General features: G+C 49.0%; 1 protein-coding gene across 6 annotated transcripts in view; it reads right to left on the bottom strand.

Annotated features, from left to right (window-relative positions):
• LOC122389620 (inositol 1,4,5-triphosphate receptor associated 1-like) overlaps window positions 1-22194 on the bottom strand; it is a 73895-nt gene that overhangs the window by 29555 nt on the left and 22146 nt on the right. For all 6 annotated transcript variants that reach the window (XM_043381813.1, XM_043381812.1, XM_043381815.1 and 3 more), the window contains one exon: window positions 15999-16032. In XM_043381813.1, coding sequence (XP_043237748.1) covers window positions 15999-16032 — 34 coding nt within the window. The remainder of the gene's footprint in view (window positions 1-15998; window positions 16033-22194) is intronic.

The raw sequence follows: 22194 nt of genomic DNA on the forward strand, positions 1-22194 counted from the left end.
TGAGTGGAAGACAGACAGATAGATAAATAGATGTGGGCGGTGGATCACGATCGGTGGGCTGGGTGATAAGAAACAATAGCGCCTTGCTAAAAACAACACGTTAGAAGAATGGATCAATAGAAGTTCGATCGAGATGTCGTTCTGCAATCGGTACTGGGAGGGTCACCGCGGCCGAGCGTAGAAAAATGTGGCGCCCATCTTCAGAGACGTTTTGGATGAATTGCTGTCCACTGATAACGTATATTTCAGTTCAATCGGACCGAAGTCTGGTGGAAACAATAGATCTGATGGCGCAACCTCTCGGATTCGATGTTTTCCTAATTTGTCATTAGTGGGCAGGACAGGTCTTCAAAGGGTCGTTAAATCAAACAGTGCAGGGACACGTGTTATCTGAAAAAAATACAGATGATTGTCTGTATGCTGAGCTTGCTTGCAGCGATGGACAATTGTCTAACCTGACGTCTGATTTTCCCCGTCGCGTCTAAAAACTTACCAGGCTTTTCCAACGTAGGTGTCGGTATGCCTCATTATATGGTCATGTTAGGTACCTACTACATAGCTGGTGGTTCATAATGGCTGGCGTGGGCGGAACAAACAAGTTTTCATAGGTACAAAAGTCGCATGTGTCAGCGGTACTCACGATGACTATGATGGACTCCACCTGCCGCGTGTTGACGGTCATCTTTCCCTCTCCCATGTCCTCCATGGGACTGCAGGGAGCGCCGAGGGTCTCTCGGATCCCTTTGGCTACTCGGTGCCGCTCACTCCTCTCACCCTGCTCCGCTCTGACCTCTGCGCTCCGCTCCTCGCTCCCTGGATGGCCGCAAACCACAGGACGAGACACTGAACTACGGACACGCGCTCAGACGGCAGGGATCTTCAGCGGGGGCGACAAGACACCTCTGCGCCTACTGGCCAGTTCTGATCCGAAGAACGCAGCCCTGTTTGAATAGCACAGCGCCGCTCGTAAAAGCACTGCTCTGCTCCGACAAAGGTGCTGCTCTGGATACCATACTGCTGCTCTGGATAGCTCCTTAGTCCTGCTCAAGGCCGCACAGCGTATAGTCTGGAAAGCTTCAGAACACACCGGGAGGCAGCGAGCGAACCGTTCAGCGCCGGAATGTTTCACTCAGCACCGGGCAGCCTCTCACACTATACCGGACAGCCTCCGACGCCACCGGACAGCCCCGAACGCTGTACCAGACAGCCTGTCACACTGTACCGGACAGCTCCGCCGGCGCCGCGCCGCGCTGCTCCGACAGGACAGGAGTGCCTTCAGCGGCGCCCGCGATCTGGCCGGTTCTGGCTCGGCCGCTCGCGCTGTCAGTCAGCTGACCTGCCGAGGAGGACAGGTGGCGCCACCAGCGCGGCTCGGACCCACTGGACAGGGCTGGCGCTGATCGCCGCGACATCTGGGAGGAGGCTCAGGGTGCAGTGGGAGGGTGAAGCTAAAACGGACGGTAGGCGGCACTAGTGGAGGCTCAGCACTACAGAAGGAGAGCGATCACCCTCCACTGCCAGAGGAAGCTCACCTCAAGGCAGACAAATTAGGACTATGGAGTATGAAGCCTAAAGACGTGCCTGCCTGTTGTAGTTATCTTCAGTTATAGAAGCGCCCAGCTGCTGGACAGAAAACGGTTCCCGGCTCAGGCTGTTCACTGTTCAGCCACCAAATTGAAATGAAGGACACTTAGTAAAATCAATATAGGTAGGTACTTCTACTTTCTAGCATTCATGTGAGCCGATGCATGAATGCTAATCATTTCCAGACAAAAGATCGAGCTTCATACGTGACGCACAAACGATAAATCACAGGCAAATGCACCAAAGCAAAAGTAAATATTGCACAACAATTTATGCATATGATTGGGCATTTATTACGGAGCGAGCGAGGCGAGCGGAGTCTTACGTAGAATAACGGAAATTTCTGAGTATGAGCGGCCGGCCGGCCGGCCGGCCGGCCGTGGTCACGATTCTACGACGCTTATATCTCAGCAACCACTTGACCGATTTACATGCGGTAATTTTTGTAGGGTAGCTTCATTCCTTCTACCAAGTATTGGACTATTCGCGATACATGTGGGTGACCCCTTATGCACGTGCCACGTGCAAAACGAAGAGGTGTCACTTTTGTAATAGTTGCAATATCTCGGTAACTACTGGGCCGATTGCGCTGAAAGTTGGCATGTAGGTAGGCACCCACTAGGCAATGCATATCCATGTGCCAGAGTTGGGGTGCTGCTGCACGTGCGCACGTGCAGGGGTCGATTCCAGATCTCGAGAACGGCTGGACCGATAGCGCTCAAATTTGGTACACGGTTACGGAGCAGTTAGTAGGGTGCCGTGCACAAGTCAGTTGGGACCCATTTTGCACGTGCGCACGTGCAGGGTGCCGCTTTCAGATCTCGAGAACGGCTGGGCCGATTGGGCTCAAATTTGGCACATCGCTAGAGACCGGTTAGTAGGGTGCCGTGCACAAGTCAGCTGGGGGTACCCCCTCGCAATTTCGCACGTGCAAGGCCCACCCTCTCGCTCGCTCCGTTAGTCGCCCCAAAAGGCGCTATACTGGTTTTGCAATCGACAAAAGGAAATGCCTATTATAATAAGGAATGTCACGTACCATAGCTATCGCTAAGTCCATCTAGCGCAAAGGCTACGAGCACAGCAAACGGTTCAGTGTTCACACAACACATGCTTGATAAAATAAACGTCAAGCCTGGTTCTTTACGACAGTTTACATCGATCGTTACGACACTTTACACGCGATACAATAATAGACGGCTGGCTCGAGTTCTCCGAGTAGAATACTGAACAAATAAAAGGACGGAAATTATTGAGAATCACCTCACTTCAGACAAACGCCGCTTGCCTAAAGCTAGCGGTAGCACAATACTGCACCACCACCAGCCAGGCTGCTAAAACAGCAGCGCGTCGATAGGCTCTGACTCCATCGTGCAGCAGTTAAACTGCCAGCTCTGCTGGTCGAAGCTCCCGAAGGCCGTCATGTACTCTCCGAGTCCGCAGTAGAGCAGCTTCTCGTTCCAGGGCACCCTCACCTGGCGACACTGGTCCAGGGAGGCGAACATAGAGTGGACCGGCAGGCACTTGACCGACTGCGCCACGAACGGCGGCCCCAGGTCGGGGTCATGCAGCCCGATGATGAGCTCGCCGCCGGAACACCCGATCACCCCGTCCCCGGAGCGGCTGACCACGCGCGGAAAGGCGTACTGCAGGGCGAGCGTTTCGGACGTCTCCGTGCAGCGTATCTTATGGAGCCCGCCGCTCTGCTGTAAGATCCCGGACACGGCCTGCGTGATGTCACACTCGGAGTTCCAGGTGCTGTACGCGTCGTTCGAACCGCCTTCCACCAGCAGCACGTAGAAGTCATTGTTAGCGGGTCTGTCAGTGATAGGGGCGGCGATGGTTGGAGTGGTTGTGGGAGCGGTGGTTGTAACAGTGGTGTCAGTGGTGGTGGATTCAGCTGAGGCGGCGGTGGTAGGTGTCCCTGAACCTGTGGCTGCGGTTGCTGAAGGTGAAGCGGTGGAGGTACTCGGTGTAGTTGCTTCAGCGCTGGTTGACGTGGTCGCCACTCCGCCTGATGCCGTAGTCGCCATGTTTGGAGGTATTCCCGGAATGGCCCCGGCCGGCGGTTCAGGCGGACTGGTTGTTTGAGCGGCAGGGCTGACCGAGGTTGTCTCTGGCCTGGATGGAAGCACACTGAAATCAGACGGCGTGGTCTGTCCTTGGTGTAAAATGCGCTCCGTCGGGGTATTCGCGCCACCAGCCTGAGGTCCTCCGGCGTTGGGTTGAGTTGTTCTTCTGGTCGTCGTTGTTGTTGTTGTTGTTGTTGTTGTTGTTGTTGTTGTTGTTATTGTTATTGTTGTTGTTGTTGTTGTTGTTGTTGTTGTTGTTGTTGTTGTTGTTGTGTGCCTTGTTGTAGTTTCTGAATAACTTGCTGGAGCAGTAGATCCCTCTGGGGCAGCTGAGACAGTGATAGGCGTGGCTGAACTTCTATCGTGGATCGTAGATGTTGCGGTGGAAGTACGTTCGGTTGTGTCAGGAGTAGTCAGAATCGTTGTGGGTTCGGTAGTCGGTTGGTCGGCTTCTGTTATCCCAAGCACGATTGGCATATTGGTAGGGATAGTTGTACTCGTGACGGCCATAGCTTCGGTTCTAGCATGAGCAGATCCAGTTGTTGATGTGACAGTGGAGTCTTCCGGAATCTCTGAAGTGGTGGGTGGTTTCCACCAGGGGTAGAACGGAGACGTTACAGGATTGTCTGATGTTGTGGTAAGACCTGCTGCTCCCAGATCAAGTCTTGTTGAAGTTATGCTCGAGACACTTGACGCAGTGTCAGATGAAGTAGATGAGAATGTGGTTGAAATGGTATCCATTGATTCAGAGATAGCTGTAGAAGCTTCAGAACCGGATGAAACAGTGTCAGGACTTGTTGAAGGCGTAAGACTGGTCTCAGTTTGCTTTGAAGTCGTCGTGTGGGCGGTCGAAGCTATTACGGGGCCACCTGAAACTGTTGAAGAGCCGTCTTGGATTTTGGTGTTCATTGCCGTTGTCATGTTCGATACCGTTGATGTTGCTGCAAAATTACCTGAAGTAGCTGTGGTTATCGAAGAGCTAGCTGTAGTCAGAGTGGAACTGACTGATGTCGTTGTAGAACTGGATGCAGTCACTGGTGAGATGGATGAAGCAATTGTGGAACTAGATGTGGCCATCGCCGAAGTGGGTGCTGCCATTGTGGATCTGAACGTGGTCTCTTTGGAACTGGTCGAAGTCATGAAAACAGCAGGAGCCTTTGAGGTGGATGAAGTGGTTGAAGCGCCAGTTGAGGTCACGGAGAGGGTGCCTGGGGTTGACGCGCTGACAGAAGTTGCTGTAGGAGTGGGCTGTATTTCAGTGGAAGTCACCGTGGGACGGCTGGTTTCCGTTTTGGTGACCACTGATGGCGGCGGCTCGGTGGAGACGGTCGCCGTATTAGTGGCGTCAGACATCCCAAAACTGGGGTCTTCGACCGTGCTGGTGGCGCCCAAGGCGCCTGTGACATCCGCGCTGGTATCAGTAGTCGTCTGAGTCGGCGGAATGACTTCATCTGGCGTGGTGAGCTCTCCTGTCTCCACCGCCTGATCACCCCTGCAGAGCTCGGCGGTCGAGGTCGCCCCGCAGAGACACACGCCCCACTGACAGTAGGAGCCAGTCACTGCCGCAGCACACTCCTCTGTTCCGATGCAGTAGTCCCCGGGCAGCGCCACGCCGGAGCGGTACCGAAGCACGTACCCAGGGTCTCCTTGAGTAAAGGTGCGGTGCCAGGAGGGCGCTCCCCGCCTGCCGAACAGCCAGCACTGCTGCTCGGGGTCGGAGACGCAGCTGAGGCAGCGGGGGTTGGTCAGACAGGAGAGCTCGCAGATGGACTCCGGGACGGCGCTGAGGCGCGCCAGAGGGGGTTCCGACTCCAGCAGCTGGGTCGGCGTCCAGTGGGCAGTGACCAGGGTCACACGGTTGGCCCTCACGGCTCCCGGCGCGTGCCAGTACGGGGCGGCGTCTCCCGCGCGCAGGACGTCCTCAGCAGAGGTGAGACTGCACCAGGACAGCAGCAGCAGTAGCGGCAGCGACATGGTGGTGTTGTCCCAGCACAAGCTGGACGGCTAGTGAACGCGGCTGGATGAAAACGGCAGCTCACCGAGCGACAAAAACAGAAATTCATTTCTCCGAGCAAACAGGCAGTGTGAGCGCAGCGCTGCCGTTCGATGTATATACATTTGTGTGCATTTCTTCGTTTGGTGACAAAACAGCGTGCCTAATTCAGCCCGGGTAATAACTCCACAATTCAGCCTGGAAGCGGTGCGGGGTCATCACAATTTCCACCGACAGAGCCGGTGATTATGCCCAGGGAATTCACACCAGTCCCCGAAAACGATATTTAAAATGTTTTTCTTACCCTGGAGGGCAGCGAGCAATAGCACACCTTTCGTAGGCTTTATGTAACTACAAAGATAAAACCAAATCACATCTCTATTCTCTATTCAGACCAACCATTTGGTATTTGACTACATGATACCATATCGTTAGCATTGCGTTCACAATCAACTTTCAAACCTAATTGAATTTCTGACGTTTGCATTGGACAGAATGAATTAACCCTCGCCCATAAACGGTGTTTTGCCACCTTCGCCCATGCAGGGGGGGGGGGGTTGGTACGACCCCCCCTGGCGTTTGAAAACGGAGCGTCGTAGAGCTTAGCGGAAAAGACCAACGGATTGCTCTCAACGAGATCTCGCGATTGGTGGTATATTTTTTGGTCCTAGGTCAACATTTGACCTACTTATGACCGGTCAAAGGTCAAATTTTCGTAAAAAATCTAACTTTTTCAAATTTCCGCGCCGATTGCGGCAAAACAGTAAAAGATATCGACTTGAAACCTTCACTATCGTGATCCTTGATCAATTCTCTATCGTTTGGTGTGTATTTCGATGTCATAACTCTAAAAATGATGCGTTGGGAGCATCGGAAGTCTGCAATTGGGTCACGTCAGGCGTGTGACGTCACTGACCTGACCCTGACCCAAAATGAACTACAAGAAACAACCGACGATGCCTGAAATGGATAGCAAATTCGAATTCAGGGCATCAAAATACCCACACACACACACACACACACACGGAGTTTATTGGCATAGTACATGAGGTACATCGAGTACGTATCACGGAGAGTTGGCGCAAAAGCCATGGGCTTATCTCGAGGCGCCAAATCTCGACCTCTTCACTATCTCCAGTATCACTACCACTACCGCCGCCGCCGTGTCTCGGATTGTCTCGCGCAGCCAGCCGCCCCCACGCGTGCCCAGCGACGGGCGCGGGCCCACCCGGCTCAGCGAACAGAATAGGTAATTTAGTATCCACCGGTAAATCTACCTGACTCTTGCAAAAATTTTTGGAAGTGCCAAGCCACCAGCCGACCGCCCCCGCCACCGAGTCCGCGGCCGTGCAGGAGGACTTCAAGTTGGTATGATTTGGGTTTTTGTTTAAGGTCAAAGTTAAGGATGCGACGCAGGTTGTTGTAGAGTATGTCTCTTTGTTGGTCGTAGTTTGGACATGAAAATATAAAGTGTGTTACGTTTTCTTGGGAATTGCCACATGAACATTTAGGATTATCTGTCTTTTGTATTTTGTACTTATGTTCGTTTAGTATCGTCATATTAAGTCGTATTCTTGTATGCATTGTGTTAAGTGTCGTGGTGCCGTATGAGTAGTAAAGAGGAGGTTTGTTCATGCACATGAGCTCTTTGATCTCATTTCTGAAGTCTTTGTAGGGAAGATGCTTAATTGAGTTTGGTAGTTGATTCCATTGTTTTCCTGTGAGTGTTATAAATGTGCGTTGGTGTTTGGTTGTGCGTACATGTGGCTGGGAATGGTGGGCGGCGTTCCTTAGCGTCCTTTGTGTGGCTTGATGTCGTGAATTTGGTAGAAGAGAGGTGACATAAGAGGGTAAATTTTGACGTCCGGGTGTTGATAGTTTGTGGTAAAGTAGTAGTCGGTGAAGTTGTCGTCTGGTTTTTAGCAGGGCTGATAATCCCGGGATCGGAATCCCGGGATCCCGGGATTGTATTAATCCCGAATCCCGGGATTAGAAGCATCGGGATTTCGGGATCCCGATATTTTCCGTACAGAAACATCGTTCATAAAGTGTAGCTGATAGTAGGTATGTAAAAAAAGGTAAGTGAGCAACAACGCATTACAGTGCAGTTTTATGTCCAAAGATCTTACTTACGCCGTGCAAAGTCGTTATGCACAAGTATTGGTTACATATATACCTAATTGACATTGTTTCACACCGTCTCAGCCTTCACAATGTGGCGAGAGACGAGCTCTCTCTCGGCTCATCTCTCGCTCCCCGCGACGTCCCTCGCGTACTCGGTTTAACAGATCATTTTGCACGATGACATACCATGCCGACTATCGAATTCGAGTCCATCGAGTGGGAGGAGGTCGGCCGTCTTCTCTGTGTGACTGTGGGAGCACGTCTGGTGGCTCAGTTACTGTCAGTGCCCCGTGGCTGGACGATCCATGAGGCTGGCCGGGCGCCCTGGGCATGGTTACCGTTAGTGAATAACAAGATATCTTGCGCTCGCTCCGCGTCGCTTTGGCCATAAAAAGATTAAGGAGAAAATTTGGGATCGAATGGTGTCTTTCCGGTGACGATCGGACGTCTAGAAGCTTCGTTACTGGCGAAAAACTTGCTGAACTTGCAAAAGTACTTGGTACTTGCTTGGTACTTGCCAAAGTACTCGGTACTTGCCAAAGTACTTGGTACTTGCTTGGTATTTGCATAAGTACTCGGTATTTGCCAAAGTACTTGGTACTTGCTTGGTATTTGCATAAGTACTTGGTACTTGCTTGGTACTTGTAAAAGTACTTGGTACTTGCTTGGTACCTGCGAAAGTACTTGGTACTTGCTTGGTACTGGGTAGGAAAGCTTGCCACTCTACTCGCCCCCCCCCCCGTTCCCCCGACTCTACTCCCACCCCTTCCCCCTCGGGATAATTCCGGGTTCGTCCGAGGCACGTCTACTGTATCCTGACTCGAAATATAAACAAGAAATACAATGATCAATGTCATTCATGCTCTTATATTTGTTCGGGGTGAAGGTGTATGCCTGGTATTGTGTTTATGATGGTAAGGATGCGCCATATACATACGATATTGCAAGAAAATTCTGCTTTGTAGACAGGTTAAAATAAAAACTGCTCAATCCCGGGATCCCGGGATATCCCGGGATTGCATTTCTAAAATCCCGGGATCCCGGGATTGCCAAAAAGTCCCGGGATTATCAGCCCTAGTTTTTAGTTTGTCCCATCCTAATTCATAACGTAATTTGTCAGAAGAGGTCCTGAAAAGTGCTCCTGTTATTAGTCTTGCTACCCTGTTTTGGAATGTCTCTAGTCTCATGGTGTCGTGAATAGTAATGTGTCCGTCGTAAATAGTGTCGCAGTAGTCTAGATGTGGTCGAATATACGTCTTGTAGATTGCGTCGAGAGTGTTTCGGGGAAGGAATCGTGCTATGGGATATAATGGACTGAGGGATTTGTTAGCTTTTGTGAGGATGGCGTTTATGTGTTCGTGGAATCTTAGGTCTTTAGAAAAGGTCAATCCAAGGTGCCTGTGTGTTTTTGTTATGGGTATTGGAAGTCCTCCGAAAGTGAGTTTTGGTGATGTATTGTTTGGTTTGTGGGAAAATGTTTGTTGTACTGTTTTGGAATCGTTGAATTTGATGGCCCATTCTTGTCCGTATTTTTTAATTTCGTCAAGGTCGAGTTGCAAAGAATTTTGAATGGAATTCAATGTTTTGCATGTATGGGAAGCGTAAAGTGATGTATCATCGGCGAAAAATAAAATGTCATTTTTTGTACGAGTTGAGAGGTCGTTGAGGTATAAAAGTGCAAGTAAAGGGCCGAGAACTGATCCCTGTGGGCAGCCAGCGTTTATCTTACGGGGAGCTGAGAACGAATTTTGAATTTTAACTATCTGTATTCTGTCGGATAGATATGATTTTAGCCAATTGAGAAGTGTTCCTGAAAGTCCAAATTCGTTTTCACATTTGTAAATTAGCCCTTTGTGCCAAATTTTATCAAAGTATTTACTGATGTCCAAGTATATCGCTGTAAAATCTCCACCATCGTCTAAAGATTTATAGAGATTTTGTGTCAGATATTGAAGCTGTAATTCGGTGCTGTGACCTCCTCTGTAGCCGCTTTGTTTATCTGTTAATAGATTGTGATCAGTTAAATGTTTATATATATTTTTAAAGACTACTTTTTCGAATATTTTTGATACGACTGAAAGGATGCTGATTGGTCGGTAGTTTGAAATGTCTGATGGTGACCCTTTGTTCTTAAATATTGGTTTAATATGTGCTGTTTTAAACTCAGTTGGATACACTCCGAGAGAAAGTGATTTATTGAACAACTGTGATAGGGGTTTCGCAATAAGAATTGCCGTAAGTTTAAGAAATCGAGTCGGTAATCCATCTGGGCCTGTCGATTTATTTGCATCTAGTGAATTTAGAATTTGAAGTATTTCTTGTTCACTGGTTGTAAAGTTCTGTAGTTGTGGAATGTTTGCATTTGTCCTGTTCGTGTCTGGAAGTGGATGAGCGTCAGATACGTCTAAAGTTGATTGAGAAGCAAAGTAGTCGTTGAAAAGTGTCGCTTTTTCCATGTTGTCAGTAATCACGTTGTCGGTTTGTGTCAGCAGTGGTGGGATGTCTTTGTCAGTAGATCTGCCTATGACGGTACGTAATGTTTTATGATACTTGTACGGGTTTTGTCTTTGCTCGATCAGTTTTTCAACTTGATTCTTAATAAATTCGTTTTTAAGTTGTCTGCTCATTGTAGTGACTAAATTGCGCTGATATCGCCACCTCGTCCAGTTGAAGTCAGTTTGTGTTTGTTTTGCAAGCTTGAAGAGTCTGTCCCTTTTTCTAATGTTGCGTTTTAAGTTGCTTGTTATCCATGGCTTGTCTTTGCGCTTTTGTCTGATGACTATTTTTGGTATTGATCCTGTTGCCGCGTCTTGTAGTTTGGTAATGAATTGTGAGGTGGCTGTGTCAATGTCTTGTTCAATTATGTCATTCCAGTTTGTATCGGTAAGTGTCGTGGTCAAGAGGTCAATGTTTATTTTCCTATATTCCCAAATAACAATTGGTGGTTTCTCGACATTGTCGATTATTAGTTCGGTGAAAATGGGGAAATGATCAAGGTTTGCAAATGATGACAGTGTGCCGCTGTTTTGAATTATGTCCGTGTTGCTTGTGAAGATTAGGTCTCTTAAATTTGCGACATCATACGTTACTCTGGTTGGCTCATCAATTGATTGGTTAAAGTTAAGCATGTCAGCTGTTTCCTTAATTTTGTAGTCAAATGAGGTTATGCCACTGTGCTGATTAAAGGACCTGTCAAGGTATATGTTTCCCGTGTTAAAGTCCCCCAGTGTTATAACGGCTGTCGGTGAGTGAGTTTGTGCTAAACAGGCTGCTTCGGTAAACGTGTCGATAAATGTCTGCAGTCGGTCCGATGGTAGGTGGGGTGGAAGGTAAATACAACCAATGATAAGTGTGAAGTTAGCGATCTTGATTTTTGCCCATACCCACTCTTGGTTCCCAATTTCAATATGTGTAAGTCTTTGAATTGGTAGTGATTTATGACAATAGAGGGCCACACCCCCTCCATGTCGCGTTCTGTTTTTTATTATAGGCGGGTGGAAGTCTTCCAACATGTATTGACTGTCTGCTATCGTATTATCAAGTTTCGTTTCAGTGAGCGCTAGGATATGCACGTTGTTTGTTTGTATAAATTGTTCCAATTCTTCTTTTTTATTTTCTACAGTAATGCTGTTTATGTTTATGTGCACAATTCTTAAATTTGTCCTATCAGTTGGCCCTGGGTTCGTTTCGATGCCGTGCATTGTCAAAAGTTTTTGAATGTTTAGGTAGAGCCCAAGCCGTGTCCATTGAGAGTTTGTCAAAGTCAGGTTTAAGGGTATGTCATGTCCGGTACAGTGTATGCTTGGAGATGTCGCAGATTGGATGGGATTAGTCGAGGCTCGGTGGGCTTGGATTAAGGTACTGGAAGTCCCTGCACGGGCCGCGGTCCCAGGCGGCGGCGGCGCCCGGACGGCGGCTGACACCTCGAAGATGGCCGAATGAAGTTGCTGTACCGGGCGAGCCCGCACCCCCGGCGGAGCCGCGGCGGAGGCGACGGCCGTCAGGTCGAGCATCAGCGAAGACGAACGGCGCCGGCGAGCACACTGCAATCATAGTGTCGGTATGTCAACCACTGGCAGCTAGACAGGTGTTATACACACTTGAAAGACATGGTTTACAGAAGGTACAATATAAAAATAAATGCCATGCAACATGAGACGCTTAACAAAACAATGCACGTCGACTGAACACTGATCCGAATAGCGATAATTTGAGTCGTGTGACTCTCACGAACACAGCAACCAGTCACCAACCCCTCCCATCCCACAAGCCCGCCCCACTCCTCTCCCCTCCCTCCCTCTCCCCATCCGCTGCCACACCTGTCCCACGGCTCAAAGGTCAACAGTCGGGAGGTCAGCGGGTGACCCGGTGACAGGCGGTAACGGGTAAACGCGACGCCAGTACTACCGTACTGAGGATAGCCTCGGGAAAGGGACCGCCCCGGCCTCGGCCGGCGCGCTGGGTCGGGGATGTCACAGGGCCAGGGCAGGACAGGTACACTGGATAGAGTGGTGCGCAGCGAGATCAGCTCAGACAGAGGGGCGGCGCGAGCAGGGCGCGCACCGCAGACGGCGGGTCAGGGCACTTCGGGGCAGGGATCAGCACAGGACCAAAGGACGCTCTCACAGACGCTGAGTCGACACGCATCGGGGCAGGGGCCGGCACAGCGAGAGTTACCGTGCACTTTACTTAGCCGAACTTTTGTTGCCCCGGGTGACTCGTCGGAAGCCGTCCCCGTCGGTCTCCGTCGGCGCCTGAGGTTTGCGACGTTCGGCTGCGCTGTTGACGAGCTTCTGCAGGTCTGTCATGGTGCGGATCACAGTCGTCGGGCCGTTCTCTCTGAGGCGCACCTTCAGTTTTCCGACGTCCGACCACGCCGCGAACAGCTTCCCCTCCTTCCTGAACTGACGAGCTCTGTACAGGATGTGCTGGTTCTCCCTGGTGAGGTTGTCCGTGACGAACACCTTGCTGGCCACCGCAGTCGTCACAGTCGATCCCTCGAACGACCGAGGCTGGCGTAGCTGTCGACGGGCCCCGTAGAACGCCTCCCGCTTGGCGTAGGAGACGAATCTCACCAGTAGGGTGCGGGGCCTACCTGGCTTCACAGCGCCGACACGGTGGGAGCGGTCGATGTCCGCCTTGGAGACGTCCACTCCGGCCAGCCGAGCGGTGTCCATGACCAGCCGGTCGGTGTCCTCGTTCGGTGTCTCAGGAATCCCACTCACATCCAGGCAGAGGCGGCGAGAGTACTGCTCTAGCCCGTTGAGCTGAGCCCTGGTCTCTGCTAGCTCCTCCTTGAGTGCCTCAATCTCCTCGTCCCTGGCTGCAACGGCTGAGTCCACCGCCGCTCTGACCTGGTCTCGGATGATGTCGACGAAGACGTCGTCCTTCAGGATCCTCGTGATGGCCTCCTTCAGGGCTGCGTCGTCCATGACTGCCGTGGGTGCAGTGTCTGCTGGTGCTCACCGGCGCCGCTCACTAGCACAAAACACTGGTAACGCTCACCGCGGCCACACCGACACTCTAACTCACAGCTGACAGCTCGGAGCGGCCGGCGAGCGGGAGCGGCGGGAGCGTGACCTGACCCGGCGGCGGCCACAGGTCAACTGTCAACCCCGAAAAGGCATACAAGTGCAAGAAGTCATTACAGGTCAACCGAGGTCACTGACCTTACCTTGACCTTTAGTAACCTTTAAAATGTCAACGGACATTGTGCCAATGTCAAATCAGCCAGTTGTGATTCTAAAACAATCCATCAGTGTGTCAGGTCAGTCGGCATTTATACCAATATGAAGCAATCTCCAATTTAGCGTAAATCTGGCCGGAGGTTGTTCCCTTTATGACGTCATAACTCCGTGACCTGACATGACCTTGACAAAAACAAAAGTTGCGCAAATGATGCCCCAGAGGGTACTGAAAATTTGAGCAGGCTATCTGAAACGGTTCGGCGTGTAGCTAAGAAAACCCTTCGGGGGGGGGGGGGGGGGTGCACCAACCAACCTACATGGGCGAGGGTTAAGCTGCGACGGTGATTCAATCCTTCAATCCTTCAATCGCTTTACCTCTTTATCCCTCATCTTCATTATTCCCTGACACGTCTTCTGTCACTTACCTCTCCCTCTCCCTTCCCTTTCCCCTCTCCCTGACAACTATAGTAGGTTCGGCAGCAGAATCTAACCCAGCAAGCAGTTGTTTGTGAGAAAGAAAATAAACTTCAGCGAAAATCGGACATAAGGCGCCATAACAGTCACTAAAGATCAGGCGCAATAGGGTAAATATCACATTAAATGGATTTATGCAGCGCATACTGCTTGACTAAATGCGTAAAGGTCCTGAGACAAGTCGCTTGATGAAGCGTTAAAACATATATATTTTTCATGCGCCCGTTGGGCGATCATTACCCATTATTTAAATCAATTTAGCCAATTATCTAGCGCATGCATCAACATACTATGTATAGGGCAGGCATTATCTGCTACTCGGCAAAGTAAGCCCACTTCGTTGACATATTAATCGAGCTACTTTGTTCGAGAACAGTAACAGCTCGTTAATAATTTGGCTACCTTAAACATTGGCTTAATTTCAATTTTGGCACCGTTTTCAATATTCAGCTTCCATATGCAAAGTGCCAGCCGAGCCCAATACAGAAATAGTTTGCGCTCTGCTTGCATTGCAGCGCGCCTTATCAAAGTGTCTTCCCTCGTTAAAACGCTGCTTTGTTTTATGACAAAGACATTTGTTCCGCATCATAACTGCATAATAGCAAAACTGTGAGATTGCAGCCACCTGACATTGCCTACCTATTCAGATAATGATGCATCTAATTACCCTGATTGCTGATTAGCAAAATGACCTTCCGCCGCCTTTCATCATTTCTTATTGCTAACAAGTGACCCGGTTCATCTTTGTATGACGTTCTTCATTTGCCGTGCGGACTTGCCATGGATTAACACTGCGCAACAACTTTGGAGTCGCTGAGAACCGACGTCTGATGATGGGAGCCGAAACTGAGCCGAAACTGTTGTCCTTCGACATACTTCTTCACAGTAAATAGAAGAGTTTGTATACTGAAGCACAGGATGGCAGCAGCCAGCAAAAATTGACGGAAACACGACAAACCTTGATGGTAGTAGGTACCTAAATACCTACATCTGAAACACGAGACACATACATTCATGGCACTGCTGTACCTGTAGGTGGCTTGAGCGGTGCATTTTTAGGCAGGACCCTGCTAAGTCACATGGAAAAAAATATTTACTCCGCTAGGTGGGGTTTTGACGTCCCAAATACAGTACCTACATTGGAGTAGATCTTCGCCTTGTTTTGGAGTTTTATCTATAAAACTCCATTTTACCGGGTTTGGATACTCCAAACAGTTATGCATGAAGAGTAGGAGAACTCCCAGACTCCTTAACATTTACTCTGGCTCATCAAGTGGGATATTTAAGTTACTCTGCCCCGCACTTGATGTACTAGAGTAAAGGAAGGAGCCTGGGAGTTCTCCTGACTCCTACTCCTCATGCAAGCTGTTTGGAGTATCCAAACCCAGTAAGATGGAGTTTTATGAATAAAACTCCAAAATAAGGCGAAAACCTACTCCAATATATGTACTGTATTTGGGACGTCAGAACCCCACCTAGCGGAGTAAATATTTTTTCCGTGCACAGGCCATTCCTATCATGCAGGCTGCATGTTTTCTTTTTTCGCCCGGGCATGCTATATTTAGACAAAAACATGCATCGCGCTTGTAAACATATACGCCCGACCGACATTCTAGGTGTAGGTTTTATCTTCATGTCTAAAGCAAGTAGCGGGACGCACCACGGGACGACCTTTTGCGGGATGCACCTCGTCCAAAAATAGACAGCCTCTGTTTACCGGTCTTTGTGATCACAGCAAGCATTGTTCATGGCACACGACCGGTTTATTTACGTTCTTCAGTTCAGGCTAACCTTGTCCAGGAGCCCATCCGATGGGTGTGATGTCATTACTCGCTAATGTTACCTCATTTCTATGCTCTTAACTAATATTTGTCATGAAAAGCCAATCTAAAAACATTGAAGAACAATTCACAATTATAATAGTATATGTCATCTATATCAAACATATAGCGCAGGTGACGAATGTTTTCCGGATGTGCGCATTGATTCATTTCAACACAAAACAGTTCAAAGTTATTGTGCGGAATGCCTCTGACAGAGGCTCTCCCGCCGCCCGTAGGGACTCACCTCCAGGTCCTTCTCAGCGGTATTGTTGGCGTTCCTGGAACAGAGAACCCGTGTGTCACAAAAATATAATGCGTGTGTCATAAGTACTCCGGCGAGAGCTACATGACCCCGCGCGACATATGGGTGAGAGGCGCCGTCTGGTGTTTCAATTGGCCGCATTTGCGGAGCTGAAACACCGCGCTCAGGTTGCGGATTGAGTTTCATATGCATTAGGTACATACCGCGATACGCGTATGCCTTCACTGAAGTTGTGTTTATCCCGCAAGGCCAATAGTTTAATGGTTTGAGATTTGACTGTCGTCTCGTCTTAAGTTGCTGAAAAAGAATGGCTTGAATCCTACGGCTAAATGATTTATAAATTACATGGTATAGGTATAACCACTAAGCAGTTAGCTGCATTTCTCTCAGGCTTCTGTTCCCTTGATTACAACGGACTTGACACCATATATGGTGATTTACCTGCACCGACTTCCAATGCAAACCGGTATGATGTAACCAGAGCCACGACAAGAGCTGAATGTAGACACGCCAATAAATGTCATCACAAATCCTGCACCTTCATTACTAATCCGAGGTTGAATAATGCTACCGGGCGTGTCCTTGAAATGTTCCTCGTCGGCGCGGAATAAAATCAAATAAACCATGTCCACGTGCCCATGCGATTAACGAGTCAGGATGTATTACAACACATATCTCGGCGCAGTCATCCAGCATCTGTATAGCTGACCAGATCAGTCGACATTAATCTGTCAAATCGCCGGCGATCGGTGGTCGGTCATTGGAATACGATACCCGCACCGACCGCTGCGTTCCATGCATATTCTCTGCGTCTGGGGTGTTTGAGCCGTGGGAGGCGCGGGGTCGCTCGTGCCAGGTGGGCTCCATCACATTTAAATTTGAGCTTCTCCGGCTCACTATGGGCGGGGCTGGCAAGAGCTGCCCGTCCGACTAAGAACGCATGGTCAATTCTCAGACAAGGACTGAGGAGCGAGTGGAACCGTTTTGAAAACGACTGAATAAAAATCAAAACTAACGCGTTCGTGACGTCTTTCGTCTTCGCCACATTGTATTTAAAAACTCTGAGCGACAAACCCAGCAGCTCCCCCGGCCATATACGAACCACGATCCGTGATAAATGGATCTAGCCCAGGAACGAGGGCGTTTACATATTGTTCCGCTTTTTACCCGACCCGTCGGCCAACTTTCGGCGTGGCAGTCGCGATACGGAGAGCCAGGAAGGCCAGACGCGGAGGAAACTTTTCATGCTGTCCACGTAGATTTATGGATCTAATCCCACAATCGTGTGACTAGCATGACCTTATGGCGAGAGCCGACTGATTGTTGGGCTCGCCCGGAGTTCGGCGACGACCAAGCCAATTCCCATCTCGTATATTTAATAACTTTTTTATCGGACAATGATAACTCTTACATAATATATGCTGACTCTAAGGTCTCTTTTGCTTTTGACCGGGGTGGCTGCCTTCGCATTTGTTACCGTAGGTACTCACTATGGGGAAACATCTCGCAACCCATGCCAAATTAATGCTAGCTCTTCTAGGGCATCGGCTGACTTTATTAATTAGACTGCAGAGGCACGTCTCCGAATCAAATCTCGGCAACTAGCCGGATTTACAGTACTCAAAGTCCATTTCAGAAAGTTAGTTCTGGATGAGAGCGGAGTAAGCAATGAGGTCAAACAGTCAAGTTGAAGCATTTCATTCGTAACTGAGAGCTGAAAAGTTAATTCCGGAGCTGCTGCGTCTTGCCTTATTTATCCCTGCCATTTGTAAACAATTATTACTTTTTTAGTAGGCACGTCTCGTCAGCACCGTTTTATCACAGCAGAAGACTCTCCTCAAGTCCTCACATCATGCGTCATTTCTATCCTCACGTCAGTCGCCGCTCTGAGTCGGCGTCAGACTGACGTCGCAGCTGTGCAGCCGCCCATCAACGCCGAGACACGCGTGTGCGGCTGTCTGACGGAGAGTTTTTGTCCGGTACACGCGCCAGCATTGACTCGGCACAGAGCAAGTGTTCCCGACGTTCAGGTGTTGCTGTGATGTGTCAATCCGCCTACGTATGTTGCTATACACCATTTGGCGTAAGCTCGGGACAATGACGATGATGACAAGATGTGCTGAAGGAGAAAGTTCGGTAGCAGATGTTTAAGTGCGGTGCTTGAATCAATGCGCATGGATGCGGCTTAATGAAGGAAGAAGTGAATTGCGACTGGGAGGCCTTACCAGCATTGATTTCAGCTAATGATGACTTTTGTTCATGACTGGGTCGTTTTTTTTAGCATAGAGGTTATTTTGACAGTATTAGACGTATGCCCATTCCACAGCCTCTTAGTCCCGACTTACACTCGCCTACGAAACTTCACCGCGTAAACATGAGCAAATATGGTAAAGCTAAAGAACGATAGTTCCTCGGAATAGTATTGATTTCACCCGTCAACTGAAGGGCAAAAAAGCGCATTAAAAACTAGACGTTGCGCTGTCAGACGCTATTTCGTTTTTGGCGGGGACCAAATAAGTCACTAGAACACGTTCCCTGCATATTTGGAGTCAACGGCCAAACAGCCGTCCTCCCGTTCAACTGCACCTTCTACCAATATTTCTATCAACCCGAGCATTTTCTATCGTATAAGGCCTTTCTTCGGCGATAAATGGTAGCAACATTCATATATCTCAAGAGGAAATGTGACAGAAACTGTGTAGAATGTCTAGACTCCAGGTGAAGCCCCCTTGGAGCTATTTTCAATGAAACAGAGCTGATACATTCCCTTGGAATATTTAATGCTAAGCTTTTGTGTAACGGATCTGTGGCATGCTTTAGACTTCACTGAGCATTTTATTTGCGTGATGTCTATTTATAGGTACCTAATCAAAATGAGTTACATCGAGCATCGAACTCGACTCACCTTCTCAACTAGAGGACAGAGAGCAGACATTCTGAGGTGCGGGCAAGAAGAACAGTTCCTCATTTTCAGCATCAATTTGCAGCGGCACGTGTCCGACGGAGAAGGCCGAGAGAGAGAGAGAGAGAGAGAGAGAGAGAGAGAGAGAGAGAGAGAGAGAGAGAGAGAGAGAGAGAGAGAGAGAGAGAGAGAGAGACGAGCTCAATTTTGCGAATCTCTGCAGTCGTCACCGCTTTTGTACAAAGCTAATCAGCATGCACCGCTATGGTCTGCGACCGCCGACGGTTACCGGGGATTAGGGAAAACGGCACGAACCTCGTGTCTGCCGCCCGCCTCCGAGCCGCCACAGACCCGCGCGATTGCACTGCAGACAGTCGCCACTGTGCCGTCCCGGCTCGCACTCACAGCTCAATGCCGCTCGTGACAGCAGAGCTATGTGAGGCGCCAGCAAATAACGAGGTACGGAGAGCTGTAGTTTGCTGCGGAAGCATTCCTCGTGACTGCCTTGTTACCGCACAGAGCTGCGATCTTTGTAATGTTTGCTGCACTTATCAGATAGCGTAGGAGAGGCAGCCATGGGTACTCCAAACGCTAATTGCACACCTTGACGATAAATAACACGAACTCATTTGGCCGGGTACGTGTCAGTTCGCCTGTCCGCCTGGCCAAGCAATTCAGCCAGCACGAGCATGACTAATAGTGATATTAGGTTGTCCATATCTGATCTGCAGAGAGCGTTTATGGCACGCTCTGGCATGATCAGACCCGCCTTAGCTCGCGATGAGCCGATGCCAGTCTTTCGGCTACGCCTTACACATGTTAAGGCGGAGCTCTTTGAGCGGCATTTACGAGAGCTCCCGGATTGAAGCAGCCGATTCGGACGATGTGGATGCAGCCTGATGCAGGTCAATCAGGAGAATTTATCGCCCAGATGTTCTGCTATCGGCCCTGCCCATACCCGGGGCAGCGGAAAGCATTGCAAGCGTGGGTGAAATAAAATAGTGCCTACGTTCTAAGAGAGCTTTGGTGCAAGCATTTCTTAGCTTACGTATATGATGAATAGTTTGTCAGTATGGCTCCTAGCAAATCTAAAAAAAAAAAAAACAGTTAGATGCATCCATAGATAAAGATAAACTTCTTTGTTTCAGTTTGAAAAGAAACTCATCATTCTCTGTTCTTTACAAAAAGCATCTTATTTCTATCCCGAGCACGTCTGACCCTAACCTCGACTAATGAATTATGTGGTGGCCCATGAATTTCAAAAGATAAAAATAAATATCTATGGTCTTGGCTGGTCTTCCTATTCTCTTCCCGCATCCTTGATGTATTCCTTTATATCGGCCTTTCTCGGAGGAAAGACCTTGGTTTATAAACGCGTCGGATATAAAATTCTTCCGCACCTATTGCAATCGTCCGTCCATGCTGAAAACATTCAGACCCGGACAGCAGCCAAAACGGCGGCCTTGACGCTACCACAATATACCACGTCCTGAGACGCCGACTTCTGTCTCCATAATCTAATCGGCAGTCTCTCCTTGAGAAGCTGTCATGATATGAAACGCCACTTGACCGATAGTTAAATACCTCAAACTCACAGAAGTCCTCTCTTCCATGCCTTCGTAAGATACCTCACCATCTTGTCAAGAAGCCAGGACCAATGGCAGGTTCGGTTACCGTGAATGAGACTTATGTTCACAACCAACATGTTGCAATCGTATCACCGCATGATTGTCATCACAACATACGGGCATCGTACGGTCACAACAGCCCAGCGAGTGGCCAAAGAGCACGAGCATCGATGTGTTGACAGAATCTGCAAGTCGCACTCTATAAAGCAGCAGACAATTAAAAATGTGCATTCTGCCGGCGTGATTTTAAGGACCCGCGGCATGCACATAGGCATTGTGCTGGCGGTGCACTTTTTGTTGTGTTGAGGAGATGGTGGTTTACATCGTGATTACAGATGAGGAGATATAACCACATCGAGACGATGAATGCTTTTAGTCCATAAGTAAAACATATGTGATTATGGACCGGGTTAATGTGACTAAAATGTACAGCTCGCGTAGTTTAATTCATTGCGGATTTATATGTTTAACGGTTTCGTGGCCGTTAAGGGATTCAAACCCGTTTTTTAATCTAAGCCAGTTTTGAGAATCCTTCCTTTTACAAACATCACTACATCTGCGATGCATGAAATATGGATATCACAAGAGATTGACCGTTATAAAGAAAAATACGATGGTATGATTGGAGTGCATACTGGAGATGAAGAGATGGTGGGTGAAAAAAGACGCCCTCTCTGTTCTCCCTGAGGATCAGCGAAGCAGCGGCAGCGAATACTTGACGTTAAGAGATGCAAATACCAGTCTCGTGCTAAATCACATTTAACATTTAACCCTATTCCTGGCGGGCTCCTCCGGGACAAGAAACTGGCGGGGGGGGGGCCGATTCGGCCCCCCCTTCAGATCTCAAAAACTACACATCGCAGCGACAAACGGTAAACAGCATCGGATACGCACGGTCAAGATCTACAATTTTTACTAAGGTCATTTTCAGGTCAGGTCAAAGATGACGTCACAGGGGTCGAAAAAGTCAAAATGGCGGCGCTAGATATGGAGAGAGTTTTTCTCGAATAACTTTCGAATTAGTCAAGATAGGAACAAACTAAGGGCATCATCGTGATCCTCTTGTCAATCCGCATCGAATGATATATATGTTGACCTCGAAAGGTCAAGGTCAAAGGTTGACCTCAGGTCACGTGACCTCGAGGTCATCATGTATATCATTCGATGCGTCTTGACGAGCTGAACACAATGAGACCATCCACGCGTCTGTATCTTGTTCCTGTACGGAGTTATTGGCCAAAAACCTTTGGTGACCTTTGATGACGTCACATGACCTCACAGCTGCCCAACAGCAAAACAGACCTCAAGGTAGTGAAGGTTGATCGTATATGAAGTCATGTATGGTATATGGGGCCATTCCGACCCGTTTTAGTGGTAAAAACAGGGAGTTGATTTTTCCCCCATTGACTTATAATGGGGAGGTCGCGAAACTGACCTGACCTTAGGTCACCCATATCAAAATTCCGAGATATACAAATTGCACATACTGGTACCCTAACTAAAGCCTGAAGAGAAGAAATTGATCGGTCAAAAACTCTAGCTCCGGCGTGATTGCAAACTTTTCTGAGGTAGGGTCACCAAACCGCCTCTGGTGACCTGACCTGAGGTCAGATCAACTCAAAATTTTCAGACATGTTGCGTAGAAGCC

The sequence above is a fragment of the Amphibalanus amphitrite genome, unplaced genomic scaffold (genome assembly GCF_019059575.1).
Source record: "Amphibalanus amphitrite isolate SeventyFive unplaced genomic scaffold, NRLGWU_Aamphi_draft 000365F_arrow, whole genome shotgun sequence".
Lineage (NCBI taxonomy): Eukaryota > Metazoa > Arthropoda > Thecostraca > Balanomorpha > Balanidae > Amphibalanus > Amphibalanus amphitrite.